We start from the raw sequence: 18794 nt of genomic DNA on the forward strand, positions 1-18794 counted from the left end.
ATGAAAAATAGCTATGTTGTTTTACATATCAAAAGCTTTACCATTGCCACACGACATTTTACCATCTAAATGTTAACGGACGAAACTCCAGCTAAATTAATGTAGCAGCTAATTAAATGTAGTGTGAAAATTCAATTTCTTGGGGAAAATGACATAACAATTTCCCATCTGCTTCCCATCCCACAGAAATATACTTCAACTTTATCATAGAGTATATGGATAAATGTAATTAAAAACGTTCAAAAATGATCGAAATTTTTTTCAAATATATACTTTTTCGAGAAAGTATCTCCATGAACCTTTAATTCTCTGCTTTATAAAAGACAACAGTAAAAATACAAACTAAATTAAAGAGACATTAAACTATGACTCACTGTTACATGTAAGTAGCTAGAAGCTGGTTGACAAATTTGATTTTGTTCCATAAATTGTTCTGCTTTTATGGCTGAATTTAATCCTGGAAATAGGTTTTCATAGTCTTCTGGATCAGCCAAAGCAAGAGATGCTTTCTCATTAACTTTTTTCAAATTTTCTTTCCATAATTTCACAATTCTATAGAAATATAAAATGGAGAAAAATATATAAAAGGTAAAACAACTTTAATAAACTAAAGACAATGTCCTCAAATTTGCTAAAGACATTTGTTTTTAAATTTTTGTCTGCTAAAAAATTTTTTGGCGAAATTAACATGAGCAAGAAAGGTTTGTATAGCATTTGTAGTAACTTTTAAAGCCAATTTAATACCAGAGAAAATACCAATATTTTTTTTAATGAAATTTAGCAGAATTATTCATATTATGAGAAGAAACCATTTACTTTTGACAATCAAATTTTCTAAAGCTAATTAAAATATAGGATAAATTCAGGACATCAAATAACAGAAAAAAAACATTTTATAAACAATGAAAGCAATAGGCAATAACATTAAAGAGAGAAATAGAAGTATTTCAAAGACAATCACACAAAAAGCATTTGACAGCAGAATATAAGCACACTTAGCTTGTCACATTCCCGATTAACCCTTTGGGTACATTTGACGTATCGGAACGTTCCGTATTTGTTTGAATTTATGTTATTTTTTAAAAAATTCTAATAAGCTTATCTCAATATCATGCAGCAGTATATATTCTGAATAAGAAATAAAGGAATTCTTACGCAAAAGCCTTCACACGTTCAAAAAATTAAATGCATTTCAAATATAAAAGTCGTTTTAAGTAAATGTGTAGTTAAAGGCTTAATTTTAACTCAAAAATGGGGGGTCATTCTAAAAATTTGTTCAACCACCAATGAAAATGTATTGCATAATGAAAAGAATATATGCTGAATGGACCCAGCCCCCTTATTATCTTAAATCACTTTGGCATTAAAAAAACGTTAGCTAAAAGCATATGTATCCTAGAATTTTGAGTTCATTTGAAGGAAATGAAGAATGACAAAAACAATTCCGAGAAAAATACACAAAGATTCGTACAAAATTAAATATTTTTTTTAAAAAAGGAGATCACATTATATACGTTTTATGCATTACAAAATTTCTCATATTTATTATATTATATGCTTCAAGCTGATTTACTCACGGCAAGAACACAGATTCTGAGCAAATTATCTTATATTTTACATTAGACTTATTAAACGAAGCACCGTTTATTATCATTTTTATTCGTTTAAATGGCCGGTTTCGTAAGGGGTTGCGAAATAATAGGAATACGACTGATGGCGAGTAGTACTCCTTTCATGGCGGGGAGGGGCGTATGGGCTGCTTTATAATGAGGGTCATTTTGTATTTACTTTAGTGCAAGACCATGCTGTCGCGGTAGCTCAATTTTTACATTATCCAAGACGCAGTAACATGGCGGAGGTAGCTCGATTCTAATTAGCATTATCAAAATATTCTAATACAAAGTTTGTCGAAACTATTGACAAATAAGTTAGCAGCTAACAGCGAAAAAAATTGAACTATACTGATATGTAGGTGAATTATAAAATAAAAAAAATATCTAAGAATAATGTACTGAAATTTAAATGGTGCTTGATTTAAATTTGAATAAGTTCGAGCACATGTTCCTGGTAAATCAGATGAAAGCACAAAATTAGATTACCCTGAAAAAATTTCAAAGTAACGTGAGCCCCCCAAATCGCATGACCCTTAAGCAGTGACCTATTTGATAATCCAGCCTTGATAAAATTAAAAATGAGCTTCGTTCAAAGCGATAAACGCATTGAGGAGTCGCAAATTTATTTATGTACAAAATTACAATAATGCATTTTATGACAACGAATTTACCTGGAAACTTGACTAGGTAAATATGTACGAGCAAAAAATGCTGCTTCTGGTAAGCGCCCAGTCTGCACCAGCATGTTTAGTGCTTTTTCCTTTCTGAAAACAGAGAAATATCATCTTGAAACCAAATTCACATTTCATTGTAAACTAAAATATTTTATGTACTCTGAAAACTGATCAAAAAGGGGTAAAAAAAAAAAAGCTTTTACATCTAATATCTCATGCAGTTCAATTTAAATATCAACAAAACTAAAAATTAATTCATAAAATCAAACGTGCAACAATTGAAAGAAAATAAGCTATAAAATCTTACTTTCCGAGTAAAAAGTATGAAATGAATGCTACATTGTTGATGCCAGCTGCTTCTGAGCTCTCCCCTAGCTTTTTTATTATATTAGCATTGCCTGAAGAAGTAGCAAGAAGTAATAGTCCACCGAAGTCTTTGGCATGTTGCAAACATTCTTCAGCAAGCTTAAACTCACATTTTGTCAAAGCTAGCTCAGCTAATTGTTTCCATTTTTGTTCATTCTATAACAAAATAAGATAAAACATACATATTATCAGAAAGAAACGAACGCAGGTCATTTAACTATAAATTGTTACATTCACAATTTAGATAAATTGATAATTAATCCGGGAAGAAATTATCAAGAGATTAACTGGAAATTATAATTAGAAATAATTATAAATTGCAATATCGAAATTGCTTATAAGTGTATTCCGTAGTTGTTTGGACCTTCAGATCAATCAAAGAGAAGATTGATGACACCATCAATGCCGGTTATTTAAGCAATGTCAAAGAGATATCTTTTTTTAATTAAGTGGTGAAGACACGAGACGACGCGTCATCCAAGGAGAAGAAATCTCATCTCCATTACCGGCTATTCTGGAATAGTTTCTCATGCTGAATGGGCGTACAGAGGTCTACGAATCGATGGGAAAAGCGTGAATTACCACCACTTTGACTACAAAATGAATGAAACCAGAACAAGCAGGCAATGTCACGTTAGGAGAACCTATTAAAAGGCTTCAGGACAGCACTTCTAAAATTCAAAAGAAGCGAAAAGTCGGGATGGACTGCAGATGTCAGCGAGTCAAATGAAACCAACAGTGTTAAGTAATTTTTTTTCTTACTTTTCTTCAGTGTTTTCAATCTCGAAGAAATGATACGATTTCGAGATCCCTTCCAGAAGAATCTATGTAATTTGTAAACAGTGATTAAGTTAGCTTACAAGGACTAAGGTATTAAATTCTGTGGAATGCTACTAAATTAGGAAATTAATTGGAGATTATGTATTAGGTCATGTGATGCTATTTTATTAGTGTGAGGCACAGTAATTAGACGTTTAATTTTGTCCAGTGAGATAAATGTTACATCACCGTCGAGATGGTGATTTAGCTCAGCATGCATTGTTAAATAAGTTCTTTATGTGTATGCAAACTGATTGGGAATATATATATAAATTTTAAAATTTTAATTATAGGTTGGGCCGAATCTTGACATGCAGATACCTATAATATTTTTCCCTATTATTTAACCAAGTTACCTTTTAATATGTAGTAAACACTAATATTTCTTTGTGTGCCTGTGCTCATTGGTGTACTAATACAGTCGTAGGAGAGTAGTTTTGAGCTTTGGTGTAAAGGATTTCATGAGTAGAAAAAAAAAATAAAGTTCTTTAGTGATAATTAAATTCCATTATACGATCAGATTAAATATTCCCTAAAATTTAAGTTCTTAACTCATCAATGCCAAAAATCAAGGCATCACTTCAATCAAAATTCATATTAAAAATAGGTTTACTTCGCTTATAGTAGGCATTTGTAAATACCTTATCTCTCAACATAATATTTCATTTCATTTATGCTTTACATTAAAAATACATATTATACATTACAAATAAAACATCTATATTTTTCGAAAAATTTCAGGTGAAAACTATACCATTGGATAAAGATTAATTCAATATTATTTATAATAAAACAAACTATTTTAAACAACTTCGGAATTTTACATTTCATTGATATATGGTTCAATTAAAACTAAATGTGTGAATGGTTAGTATAAAACACAACAGAAAACAAAAATGAAAGTAGAAATAGCTCTGCTGCAACAAGAGAATGATAGATTTTTAAAAATCATAAGTGAAAAGTCAGTTCTAATACGTTAATAACAATTTTAACTTTAAAATAAATAATCTCTTGAAATTAAGAAAATATTCCTACCATAGCATCTTTTGCAAGATCATATGCAATGCTAAGATCACCCAACTGGAGGGCAAGCTCAAATTTATGATCTGCGTCAGTAGATACCACTAAAGCTTGCGATTTGAAACCCTAAATAGGATAAAAAATAAAAGTATATGTAGCAATTATATTAACTATGTAGTATTCATTATTCAAAACACTCCTCAATTCATATTTCCCAACCATAAAATTTACCAAAATTTATGATTATACCAAAAAAAATTAACAAAAAACATAAAAGAGAAAATATGTTATTATCAAAGATAATGCGGAACACGGATTGTTTCTCATTCAAGTTTATTTATGATTTCACCAAAAATGATATGGCTTTACATAATATTGCAAAAAAAAAAAAAAAAAAGAATCCAGACAATTTTAAACTTTTTAATTTAAACGTTAATGAAATTTATCAAGGAAAGGGGGGAAATTGAATAACTCTCCTAGCAACGCAGATATCCTCAACAAGAAAACAACATTACAATAATTCTTATAAGCTCTTTTAATCATAAGTTCTTCACGATTTTTTTTTGAACTTTTTATATGATTCTCTTTTAACTGTATCATACTACGGTTATAACTAAAAGAACACAATCGCAAGTAAGAAAATTTTCCGAGGTTAAAAAAACTACTGTATAGTTTAAGACAATGAAACAACTCCAAATAACAATGATATCTGAGAGCTCTAGCGGCAAATATCGAATCAGATACGTGGCACCGTTTGCACAAATATCATTCAAGGCTTAAACTCTGTGGTTTAATATGTTGTTGTTGTTTCTAATCCCAGGTGTTATAGCTGCGCTATACCACCTCCATGAAACCAAAATCATGATAAAGGGAAGTGAGCAGCTTCCATAGTTCCGTGGACCCGGGGCACCGAAGTTGGAACACTGACTTAGCCCCGAATGCCTGCAGACCTTAGCTGAGCGAAATGGGTGGTTTAATATAAAATAGTATTTTCTTTTTTTAGGTATAACAATGTTCCTCCAGTAATGTCATGTATTTATATATGCATAACAGCATAACTGATTCGCTGATCTTTGTATAATATATGTTATGATATATTCACTGCTTTGTTACAAATATAATACTTGCCTGTTTTTCTAAGAAATGAGCCACTCTAGTGCGCTGCTCCCAAGGAACAGATGGCAATACACTGTGAGCAGTTTCAAAATCTCCTCTCATAACAGCAGTTTGATATTCCAAAACAGACAACAAAAGAGAATATGACACGATATTTAATTCCTTATCACCAAGGTATAATCGACTATCTTTTGGAATATACCCCAAAAGATACATAACTCTACAGTAAAAAATAAATCACATTATCAATAACTACATAAAATAGTAACTTTTGAAGAATAGAGTAACGACACATTATCATGTCTAGAATAAGAATAAAAAAGCCAACAGAGAATAACAAAAAAACATATTGTACTAATTTTAAAGATTTATATAATATATACAGAAAAAAATAAGTGAAGAAACTCGTTAAAATAAATATATGTAAAATAATTCTATCAATAGAAATGAAATGCATATTCAAATTAGATAACTAATAACTGGTTTAATCAAAACAAATAAAGTAAGTTTCTTTTTTTATAGAACAAAAAATACAAAATTATTATGGAAAAAATTTTTAATAAAACAAGACTTTATATTTTATTTATTATTTTTTATAATAATCCATCTCTATAATGCCTCTTTATCTCACCTACTAAGGTGAGATAAGGTTATTGGTCAAAATATTTATGCAAGCTAATTTCAAATCAAAATTAAGTGTGCTGTCAGAACTCAAGATAATCGAAATTTCGCTCAGTGCATTAGAATTGGGATGTACTCATCATTTTACAGACTGAATCAGAAGGGTAAGCAGGATGGCCATATATTTGCCTCTCTAGTAATGAAACTATTAGTGTTTTTTGAAATTAGTTCAAGACTTCTTAATTGACAAGTAAGATATATTTCTAAAAATGGGATTAAGGAACACAAGAGAAAACAATAACTCATTTCAGTATTACAGTCGAATAGTGCCTTCACGTATTTATTCAGTACTAAAAGGAAAATACTGAAAATTTTATAAGTGTTATAGAAGTGAGAAGAAACACTTTAAGAACTCTTTTCATATTTCAATAATCTCATTTTGAATGAAATATTATTTGACAGAATTTTAAACTTCAAAATTATTTAACTGGAATTAAAGCATAACAAAACTGGCAATACCTTATTTTAGCTAAAGAATTAAACAGGTAGGATCAATGTCATAATTGAAATTATTCCAAACTAAATTACAAATTCGCTTTCAGAAAGACCTACAGAGGCAAGAACTCTCCTCCCTATATTTGTTCTAATTTACCTAAATAAAAAATTATTTTATAGAAAAATTTCAAATTCACAAAGCTGAAGAAGGCAACCATATTAACTACTTGACACTCTGTTATAATTAAATTTATTTATCCTGTGTAAAATTTTTATCAAGACATTTTTTCTTCCTCATCTTATTGAATTTAAGAAAACAGAACTAAGCAATTATTTGCGATGAAAAAATATAAATATTTTTCTTCTCAGTTTTCAAGATACGAAAAATATCCAGAGGAAAAAAAAAAAAAAAACCCTTCAGATCTTGGTACAGCAAATAAAATATATGAGAAATATTTTCGAACATTAAGCATTCTGCTTTATTGCACAGAAAACTTATTAGAAATAATTGAAAAAAAAAAATGCAAAACCTAAGTACATAACAGACAATATTTGGAATATTAACATTTTAATTTCAACCATTTAAAAACTTTTATCTTAGAAGAAAGGGACCAGACAGATAAAATATAAATACACATGAAAAATATTTCCTAAATTCATTTTTTTAACATACTGGAATATTACTTTTCTATTCCACAATTACCTCCTTCATGATATTAATTTATTCAAAATAAAACTAGATTAATTTTTGAAATAACAGAAATTTACTTGTTTCAAAGAAATATTATTAAATTATGAAGCTATAAAAAATTTCTTCATTAAATCTTTGTTGAATGGGAAAATATTTCTACTTATTAGTAATAAAAAATATATACAACAAGACTTGAGTAAAAAAGGATAATTTTAACAAAAAATAAATTTTTAAATTGCATCAAGAAATAAATTTTTAAATTGCATTATTAACACAAAAATATGTATTAACACATTAATTTGTATATTAATATCTGCAAATATTAAACATGCAAGAGTTTTAAACATACCTATCTAGATGTGCAATCGTAACAATTTCACCACCAACATAGTAATTTAACCTGTTCAACGTATTTGTATAAATAAAACAATCTCCGACCCAAAGACCAGTTTTTACAGTTTCCACATGCATTCCAAGAACCTAAAAGTATTTAAGCAATTTACAATCTGTCACTAATTGCAAAAGAATTAAAGAAAATATTGAAAATCTAAACTGACAATCAAAAAAACTAAGCATCTAATTAAATTTAAATATTATAAAGTAATATGCAAACACGGTTTTTTTGTTTCTTGCGAATTTTCAAGGTTTTTCTTTCTTTAATATCATTAGTGTATTTTGCAGATATCAGCCAATATAATTTTTCAATAGAACTGAATAAAAGATATTAATTTTTAAAAGATATTCTACTAAAAAATCAAAAGATCTGCCAATATAATTTTTCAATAGAACTGAATAAAAGATATTAATTTTTAAAAGATATTCTACTAAAAAATCAAAAGATCTGCTACATAACATGAAAATTCGAATAAATCGTCAATTTGTATTATTTCAATTAGTTCGAATAATAAATGCGAAATTCTATTAATAGTTATGCATACTACACTTGCTTTTAAAAGCATGTAGTAATAACTTCTAAAATATGCAATTATGCTATTGCATTAGAGTGATTTATCTCTTCTTATAGTTCACAACAGTTTTTAACAGTCATAGAGCACATACATTAGAAATTCTTTCAGATTTGACATTTTACATCTAAATTGATTGTTGACACTGATTTCTGCAACGCTTAAAAATCGAAGGGATTTTTTAATCACGTTTTCTTACTAATTAATGACCCATCATTTGTGATAACAGTACAATAATTAAAACTTTCCAAGATAATTTTTTTTTTTTTTCGGTCGAAAAATTTCTCTGAGCAGAAGAATGTGATAAGTCTAACATAACTCAGTCAGAAGAAAAATACTTCTATTAATACTAAATGCTTCAAACTGAATATCGTATTTTTGAAGCTATGCAATACTTGTCTTTGACTTGTACTAACAAATGAAGTCCCCCCCCCCTTCCAATTTAGAGTTGACTGTATATCTTAATTAAAAATTATAGAAAACAATCATAACTCTATTCCGTTTCCACTTAAAACATTCGAAATTACAAATTCAAATCTAAATAAAACTGAACTATTAATTTATATCTAACTTACTTCAAATGCTTGCTCTATTCCATCTTCTGGTATTGGAGTTTTGAAGTGTTTAACTTTCATCACAGCTTCAGAATTATATCTTAAGATGTAGAAAGTTTCATCAGTTGCGATACTGACAAGTTCTCCACTTTCAGACCAATATATCTTAAAGGAAAAATAAGAATTAAATTAAATATTTTATTCCAAAAATCAATAAACACAGATTTTGCTAATTGTGAGGATCTTTTTTTCTACTGTACAAGCAGTTCTATTATTAAATTATTAATAATTTAAACAAAACTTCAAAAAAATTTATTCGTTGCCTGATATTACCGATGATGTCAAATATTATTTTTTGACTTCCATTTTCCCATATAATAAAACTGCATTTATTTACTTTTCTTTACTTCTCTTCTATTAATTCTTTGCAAAGACGACTCAAAATTAACAAATTTAACAATAAACAATAATTTCTTTAACCCTTTCTAGGGTCGTGGGAAGTATGCTTTCCACCAAATTTATCAATCTTTGTATGAAATTATGTAGGTTGGCATAAGTTCTGACAAATTTTTTTAGTAAAACAGAAACTAAGACACTTCAGTTCTTTTTCTCACACAAAATGATGTGTCTTGATTTGTACTTAATTATTAATTAACCAAATTAATTAATTAATCAAATTAAATTTATCTAATAAGCTAAATGAATCCCTTTTCTTATTCTAATTTCAAGCCTAAAATAACTAGAAAAAAATGGCCCTTTAAAAGGTTAAACAAGATTTGTGATAAAATTCTACCCAAGTTCATGTTTATTCCTTCCACACAGAAATGTGTCATGCAAGATTCCTTTTCTGATTTTCAATACAGAAATACCTTTTATTGGAACATTAATTATTTATCATATAAGGTAGCTTTTGATGCAAAGATGCACTTAGCTATACGGAAACGAGAACATTCTACAAGGTTTTAAATTTGACCGTTTATTGAGATTGATTGTAAGATTCAACTTCTCTTAAGAATAGGAAAGTAATACCATTTTTCGCATGTCAATATTTATTTACCATTTATCAACTCACTGTGCGTTTCAAAGACATTTTAAGGTAAAAGTGACTTGTTTACTTGCAAATAATTAATTTCTTTCTTTCTTTTCTTTTAGTTTTGAGTTAAATGGCAAGTTCAAATATCAAAAGAGGTACATATCCAGCATAGTATGATTTTTGAGTTTCAAAAGGATAATAGCGCAAGTTGTTACCAAAAACATTTGAGATGTTTATTCAAGTGCATAAGACATTCGTAAATGTACTTTCATATCTGATCATTTTTATTTTTATGACTCTTACGGATCAGGAAGATGAATAACTTTAGAAAATGATGTGTAAAGGTTAGAAAATGGAAGCAAATCCGTGTCAGACACTCTTACTCTATTTTATGGAAGGTTCCGCATAATCTGTCCAAAGAAAACAAAGCTAACCACACGCAACTTATTGCCTCACCGGCATAGTAGAAAAGTGTTTTTTGATCACTAGATGGAAAGCAGTTGCTCCTATGATAGTCCCAAATGTAAAGAGGACCGCTTTGAATGAACCGCCACGAAGTACCGTTAAACCAGGTTACATCCTTAAAAGGCACTTTTGTGTGTTTGGTGAAGTATTCGCGGAATCGCTCAATTTGAAGCGCTGAAACCTGGACAAATGGATAGACTAAATCAATCTTTAATTAAAAAGTGTCCAGTGACCGCCAACAGAAAAGCTGCTTTTTCTGCAACACGATAATGCAAGACCACACTGTGTATGAATACCGCGGAAAATGTGAATGAACTGGAATTGGAGGTACTGCCATATTCCTCATACTTACCCGACATTGCCTCAACGTATTTCTATTTACCGAACGCTATAACACGTTATAAGAGAGGGGAAAAAATTGGATGATATTCAAAATGACATCTCTAGATATTTTGCTAAAATATAAATGATTTTTATCAATCCGGCATTGAAAATTTGCATACTTAATGGCAAATGGTTGATGATAAGAGGATGATTACATTATCGATTAAATAAAAACTTTTTAAAATTTATTTGTTTGAATTTGACTAAAAAGACATCACTTTTTGGTCTCCATAATACATCCCCAGAGCTGTTTTCAAATGAATTTACCCCCCCCCCCTTCTCCCCACGATACTCAGTATTGCTTCATGAAATGAAAATGGCTTTTAAATCAGTGAAAATAAATTTTTCAGGACTGAAAGAAAAATTGCTTTGAAAGGTTAATTAGAATCTAGTGTCTTTCTTAAGACTATTTTTTGCGCATTAAAACAGAAATTCATGCTCCATATTACCGCCAACAATTGGCATAGCTAGTAATTCTGGACATTTTCAGTCTTTACGTTTATTTTGATATAAGACAGAATCTGTATCAAAAAATCACACATGAGGACAGTGACGGGCCTGAATGCCAAGCCTAAGAAAGTGACTCTTTCCCTTAATTCTTAACAGACTAGCTATTTAGGTGGCTCACCACTATCTGAAATGGAATTCCAAGGACCACAAATAATTCATCTAAAAATTCCCAATGCCAGTTAAACAGGTGCAATCATTAGCTATTCAAAAGAAGTAAAAACCAAGCAATTGCAAAAACTTCTCATGGAGATACCCTCGCTCATCGTCGAGGGAGAAAAGGGATGAAATACAAAATAAAAGGCACAGAAAAGAGTGAATTATAAAGGCAGGCAATCACTAGAGAGGTTTGGGATCGTGAAACAAATCAAATTTGAAGATAATACTTCTGAGAGCATTATCAAACAACCAATATCCTAATGTTTCAACGTGTAACTTATCGATTTCTTTAACAAACTTTTTATACATGAACAAAAGGGAAAGTTTTTATTTATATTTCGTTTTAATACTGCCACCTAAAAACACATTATTTGCAAAAAAGTAAGATTATAAAAGTAAGACTGAAAAGCACACTTACATTTTTAGGTTGAATTTCAATCCTTCGCACTAAATCTAATGTTTCCCAGTCATAAAAAGCTAAACCACTTATTGATTTAACACCAAGCATATGACCACCAAAAATTGCTATAAAGGAAAAAATTTGATAATCAATTTAACTCTATGAATTATGTATGCATAAAATGAAAAAATCAAAACCAAAGCATTTGAAAAAAAGAAAAAAAAAAAATAGAATTCATAAAATCCGTATCTTTACTTTAAAGAATATACTTAATGCTGAAAAGTTAAAAAATTTCTATAAAATCAAATGATTTCTTAACAGAAGCAAACTATTTTAATATTTGAAATTACATTATCAATTAGTGAATGTTAAAGACTTGGGGTACGAAACGGAAGAAATGTATATTCTGTTATCAAGTTTTCGGATTAATTGTAGGCAAGTTTCTCCTCGAAGTAGAATGATTACAGAGGTGTATTAAATACTCAAGTTTTATTAGTTTCCCTTGAAGAAATATATATGATATAATGAAATTTTTAGGTTAATTGTAAAGAAATTTCTCTGGATTATGATAGCCTGGTGCAAATTAAATCTGTCCTTGTGGTTCATAGCCCTTCATCACGAGGAAGTTTAGAGAATGAGATATCAGTTCAGAATATGGAGGTTTACATTTGATTCAAAACATTTTAATGTGCAACATACACACCTGCAGTTTTCCAGATCAAAGTTAAAATTGCAATCACGGTCATTCAAAGTCTCCTTTCCATTGTGAATTTAAAATGAGTCACAAAATTATATTTATCCAAAAAATAATTATAAAGAAATATTTAATTTAATAATTAAACTAAATAATGACTTTATATTCTAGAAAAATTGATTATTACAAACTTTAAATTACGATTTAATAATGTGATTTAACTAAAATGCCTTATTGTAGCCACTAACTAAACTAATGCCAAACTAAAGTATTTTATTAATATAAAATATAGGAATAAAATAAGCTGATGTTTCTTTAAAAAAGCAGACATCTGAAGAAGCTATAGTGCAAAAATCATTATATTTTTTGCTTAATAAATATAAAAAGGGAAAATTAGGGTCTCTCAATTTTCTATCTATGCAGTTTACATGAGCCAAATCATGTAATATAAAAAATATGACAATTTCGAAAATAATTAAAAATTTATTATTCAACTATCTCTCCATTTTGGTGCTTAAATTTTTACAGCTGAACCAATTTCTTCCAGCAGAAGCCTAAGACAAATTTTCAAATTATAAAGAAATCAATAAAACTTATTAATCAGTTTTATACTTTTTGCATAGAATGTTGGAAAGTGAATGTATGTTCATACTTATGAATTCAAACATTCTAACCAGGAGAGTTTTTAACGCCCAAATATGTCAAAAATAAAAATGCGAAAAAAATTTTAAAACAATAAATCCAATAAAACAAAAAATTATTTTTCCTTAAATCCAATGTATATCACTAAGTATATTATAAAAATAAAAAAGATCGTTCAAATTAATTCCAACCTTCTGCACCATATTCTGGTTTAAAAGTTTTCTTTTCTTTAAAATTCTTGAATATTTTAATAGATGTGGAACTTTCCCGAACTGCATATTCAGAAGAATCCAAAGCCCACACAAATTCTTGAGCAGAACCAAAACTTTTGTTTCTGAGGGCCATGGCTGTATAGATAATATATTCACCATCACCACAAACAACTACAAATCTAAAAAGAGAATTACAAATAAACATTTAAATCAAACGAATTATTTAAATTTAAAAAAATTCTATACCATGATGTGCATATTTTTTTAAAATTTACCTTCCATTAGGATTATGAGAGATCGTTTGAGGGTATACCTCACAGCTTCCCATATCTTTGACAATTAGAGGTAATCGTTCACCATCTTTGATATCAGCATCCACCATGGCCTTTAAATTAGCTTGCTGAATCTCTGAGTGTTTAGCCCATATAATTTTTCCTGAGCTGTCCATTGACATAGCAGGCTCCTCTCGACCAACCTAATCAAAGATAAACACAATTGAGAAAAGAATACAAAACTGTTCAAACCGAGTAGATATAATAAAACTGATTTTCTTTAAATCCAAAATACCTTTATAATGATACTTCCTTCGTCATAGCCTAATGCTACACTATTGGAGCCTTTTAAACATGCAATTGTCCACACTCTTTCCAAATTATAATTTAGGGTACTTTCTAAACGATAAGTATTTGCATGCCACACACGAACAGTACCTGAAAAGTTATCAATATCTCAATTTTGTTAACGTATTGAATGAATGTTTTTAAGTGACTTAGTATTAAATGTAACACTATAGATAATTATTTAACACACAAAACTTCTAAAAAAACTTCTAGCAGTTATGCTACTTAAAGAAATAGCGTTTTCAGTCAGCATATGATATATTAAAATTTCATTAGAAAGAAGACAACGCAGAAATAAAAGAAAAAACAACTGAAATTTGCAAGAAGGATACTATACAAATGGACTTATACCTTAATATAGTAATTATGCATAATTTTTCAGCAAAATCATAATTTCTTAAATATTTAGGCCTTATCGCATTGATGAAACTAAAAAATGTGATAGAGACAACTGCCCACTTAGTGGATGTTATACCTCACATATATACAAGACATGCCTAATCATGAAAGTCACATAAAACTTTTGTTGTTGCAACAAAAAAAAGTTTTCTTATCGTTTGGATTTATTGAAATATCTTATCAAATATATTTCATGCAATCATCGCTATTTTCTTTTAAAAAGCGTTTCCAAAATATAATGAGAAAAATGTATTTTCGCTTGTTAATTTTTTTCTTGGACGACTTATAGCTAAACATGCTAATACATATATACAATAATTATAGTTATACATGCTAAAATGTTGATATAAATTACATTTGTTAACTAGATCAAGCAGCAATGGTTAATAGATTAATCAGTAATCCAGTTGCAATGAGAGATTAATCAGTAAAATAAAGGATTAAAAGAACACCTAATAAAATATACGTAAGAATGCATTTAGTCGATGCAGCATTTCATAGAAAGTATTTATAAAATAGATTTAATGGATAAAAGCTTCAGAATAGCAAATATACTGTAGAACAATGTATTATTCTGAATATCCAGAAAATGAAACAGCCATATAAAACATTATTTAAAACAAAATCAGTGCTTTATATGCGGTACAGGTTTAATCCCTTAACTGTTGTTCCCGTGTGTCATTCAGGCATTGAATTATAGCTTCTAAAACTCAGAAGCTGAAAATAGATAATTCAAAAAAGTTATTGTTCATGATACAAAAACTACACATAATCTACAAACAACTCAAATATTCTACTGATTCTGATTTTAATGAGTAGGTTGGCTCCTTCCTGAAATGGGACATGTAATTTGATAATAATAATTATAAAAAAAAAACTGTTAAGGGACTAATAGTCAAATTTCCTACAAACATTAATATTAAGAATTTTGCGAGAGTAATAAAACTGAATGTTAATGTTGCAACAAAAAATAATTCCGAAATTTATGTGAATTTCAGAAGTAATGCGATTCTTCAGGCGTAATGTAATTAGTTTCTTCACATTTTGAATCAATACAATTAGCTACATGGTAAATAATTTTTAGTAATGTGTTTTAAGAAAAGTAATTAAGCACTATCTATTGAAAAAAATGCACACTGTTTCTCTTTTTAGAGGTCGAAAAATAACATCAACTTGCTAATAAAGTTATGATTTTATTTTAAAGATATTCACTTACATGTACAAAGAAAAAAAAATCAACAAAGTAAACAAGCTATTTGTTAATTATACCTACTGCAAAATATATGATTTCAACTAAAATATTAAATTTCAACAATTGTTAAAAATTAGCAGCTGCAACACCAATATTTCCATATGGCACAAACACACAGAAAGTCAAACTTAAAATCTAGACACAATTTTGTTCATTAATGAAATGAGCAGAACAAATTATTCAACCAGAATTTCAATCTACCCAAGAATAATTTTTTCAGCAACTGCAAGTAAAATTTAGTTTTAAATTATTAACAAACTAGAAAATTCAAATCTAATAAAATAAAAAGCACTTGATATTCAGAGATAATACAGCCAAATTAAACAATTAATGGGAAATCTTTTAGTTGTAGAGCTTTAATTTTTATTCATTTTCAGAATTTTTCAATCAGATAGTACTCCAAACATATAAATGTAAAGAAACTGTGATATCATTATGAAATGTATAATATATGAAGGGAAAAAAAGTAGTTAACTTTTTTGCAGAATTTTTTTGCAAAATTTTATTACAATTAGTAAATGGGTATATTTAACCTTTGACATTTAAAGAGTTTTTCGTAAGTATAACAGTTAAATCTTTTCAACTCAATCCTCAAATCTTTCATCTAAATCTAAAATTCAAAATCACTTGCTTCAAATGGAGAAGCATACAAATATTCTTTCCATTATCAAATATAATCAATTGTATTCCATAAAACCAGAATATTTAATAAGTACTATCAGATTTTTAAAGTTACTTTATAAAAAAGATTACAATAATCAATTAGCAAACAGCATTTTAAGTTTGCCAATAAGAAAAATTAGAAAATATAAGAAAGTAGATCATGTTAGTGAAACTCATTCTTCCATTTGATGAATATATTAAAATGAGTTTAAAAAAATTAAATTATGCATTTATATTAATGCAAACCAATCAATGGTCTAAACCTAGATAGCATCTGAACTACTCAGTATGAGATGAAACAATTCAATGAAATATAAAGGTTTTTATACTGAAAGGAAAGCACAAAAGAAGATATAATTTTTTTATAACATATTATATTTCTTCTGATCCATACATTAGGACCAGAAGAAATTGTCTAGATAGTTTTAAAAACAGCAGAAGTGTACTAATGATGAAAATTTTACATTAATGACTAATTTGAAATAGATAATGCAAACAAATATTAAATAGTCCATAACTTTATTTACTTTAATCAAAAATAATTTTATTTAATGCAATTATATTATATGATGTAAACTTTGTAACTGCTTACCATCTTCAGAACCAGTCATTATAACAGGCAATTCTGGATGAAAAGAAACTGCGGATATATTTTGAGCATGGCCTTCTAATGTCTGAATACAAGTTTTATTCTATGGTAGAAAAAATATTTCCAAGTGAATGTTTAAATAAGTACATAAGTACACATCCCACAGTAAGTTACTATTGTATAATAAAGGAAGAATACAACAAAATATTAACATCTTTCAAAGAAAATTATAACGAACTGTTAGTGCTTAAATAATTTTTATAAACGGAGTTTTTTTTTAATTATTGCTAATAATTATTTTTCCATTAAAGTACAGTACTATTGTTTTCCACTCAAATCTAAATGCATTTGGTACCTTATACATTGGCAATTAAATTGTCAATTTTTCTATAAAGTGGCAAGCTATTCATTAATATACTCAAAATAGCAAACAGATAATAAAATTAATATACTTCTACTTATTAAAAGTGGTGGATAAAAAGGGACGCTACTATTTTTGAAAAGAAAAAACTAATCGCATCACTTTAGCATTTGATATTCTATAATATAAATTTTAACATAATTTTATTTCATATTTCAGTAACTTCCAGAAAACGAAATGGAAAAAAAGTAAGTTACATTTAAATTATATGAACGATTAGTGATTTGAAATTATTTCAACAATCTTAAAAGTGTCCTGATTTGACTGCAATTTAAAAATTACTTCAACTTATTAAACTTATTACTAACAATTTCTAATTATTTTAATAGCATAATATATATGTAAAAAAGACATTAAAAAATTAAATCAGCTTCAACATGGTGTGTATGGTCAACAACCTTAAATTTCTTCGAAACAAAATGAAACAAGTCAGTTGTTGGTAGATAAAAATGAATGATATCAAATTGATTTTGCGAATTCATTTATATTTCAAAAAAAAAAAAAAAAAAAAAAGTACAGCATAATTAAAAAAAAATTTTTTTTTAAAGGAAAAGACTCAAAGTGTTTTTTTTTTTTTTTTTTTTTTTTTTAATCTCACTATATGTACTTTACTTATCCTGATGTATGTTTTACAAGTTAAAACATAAAGCCAATTTCAAACTTTTGAGAGAATTTATGAGGATTTTTTTTAATTAAATCAAATTTAACAAAAATTCTATTAAATCATGTTGATTCAAGAGTTAATTAAATTAAATCCAATTCTAGGGAATTATTGGCCAATATTATTTGTAATTTTCATGAATCAATAAAGTAAGAACCACATTCACAATTGAACTAATTTGAAACAATTATACTTAATCTGAAATTTTTAGATTAATTTAATTACATTAATGTCAGATTCTGAAGTTACAAATATACTACTTAAGGATGGTCTTTTTTTAACAGTGGGCAAAAGACAGAATAATGTCTTAATCATCTTCTTCTCCAAACTTTCCGGCCAACGGGAGGCATTTTGATTCTGGTGAATTTAACTAGTTCAAATTCCTTTTTATACAGCCACCATTTTATATATTTGGGTCTCAAACCAGCAACTCTCCAATTCTGCTGTGGTACTATTAAACTTCAATCAAAAATTAGGAATTCTATCTTTGCACTTTTCAATAGAATATTCAATTTATACCAAAAATGAAATAAAATTTATGAATTTCTTTATATTTAACAGCAAGTAACTTTTAGTAATAAAAAAAATTTAGATTATTATTATTATTTTACATTTTTGACGAAAGAAAGTAAAATCCATAAAAACAATAAAACATCAGTAAAAACTTAAAAATTAAAAAAATTATTAATCAGTTAGTTTCGCTTAAGGAGACAACACTAACAAGATGCTGAGATTTAAAAAGACAAATAGAATTTAAAC

At 28.0% G+C, this 18794-nt stretch overlaps 1 protein-coding gene across 2 annotated transcripts in view; it reads right to left on the minus strand.

Annotated features, from left to right (window-relative positions):
• The window catches only part of LOC129960216 (coatomer subunit beta'-like), a 57073-nt gene that overhangs the window by 9574 nt on the left and 28705 nt on the right, over window positions 1-18794 (minus strand). For both annotated transcript variants that reach the window (XM_056073458.1, XM_056073457.1), the window contains exons 7-18: window positions 16957-17056; window positions 13998-14140; window positions 13706-13905; window positions 13410-13609; window positions 11901-12007; window positions 8956-9099; window positions 7765-7895; window positions 5621-5828; window positions 4508-4618; window positions 2595-2809; window positions 2285-2377; window positions 375-552 (exon numbers count right to left, since the gene is read on the minus strand). In XM_056073458.1, coding sequence (XP_055929433.1) covers window positions 375-552; window positions 2285-2377; window positions 2595-2809; window positions 4508-4618; window positions 5621-5828; window positions 7765-7895; window positions 8956-9099; window positions 11901-12007; window positions 13410-13609; window positions 13706-13905; window positions 13998-14140; window positions 16957-17056 — 1830 coding nt within the window. The remainder of the gene's footprint in view (window positions 1-374; window positions 553-2284; window positions 2378-2594; window positions 2810-4507; window positions 4619-5620; window positions 5829-7764; window positions 7896-8955; window positions 9100-11900; window positions 12008-13409; window positions 13610-13705; window positions 13906-13997; window positions 14141-16956; window positions 17057-18794) is intronic.

Source organism: Argiope bruennichi, chromosome X2, assembly GCF_947563725.1.
Source record: "Argiope bruennichi chromosome X2, qqArgBrue1.1, whole genome shotgun sequence".
Classification (NCBI taxonomy): Eukaryota; Metazoa; Arthropoda; class Arachnida; order Araneae; family Araneidae; genus Argiope; species Argiope bruennichi.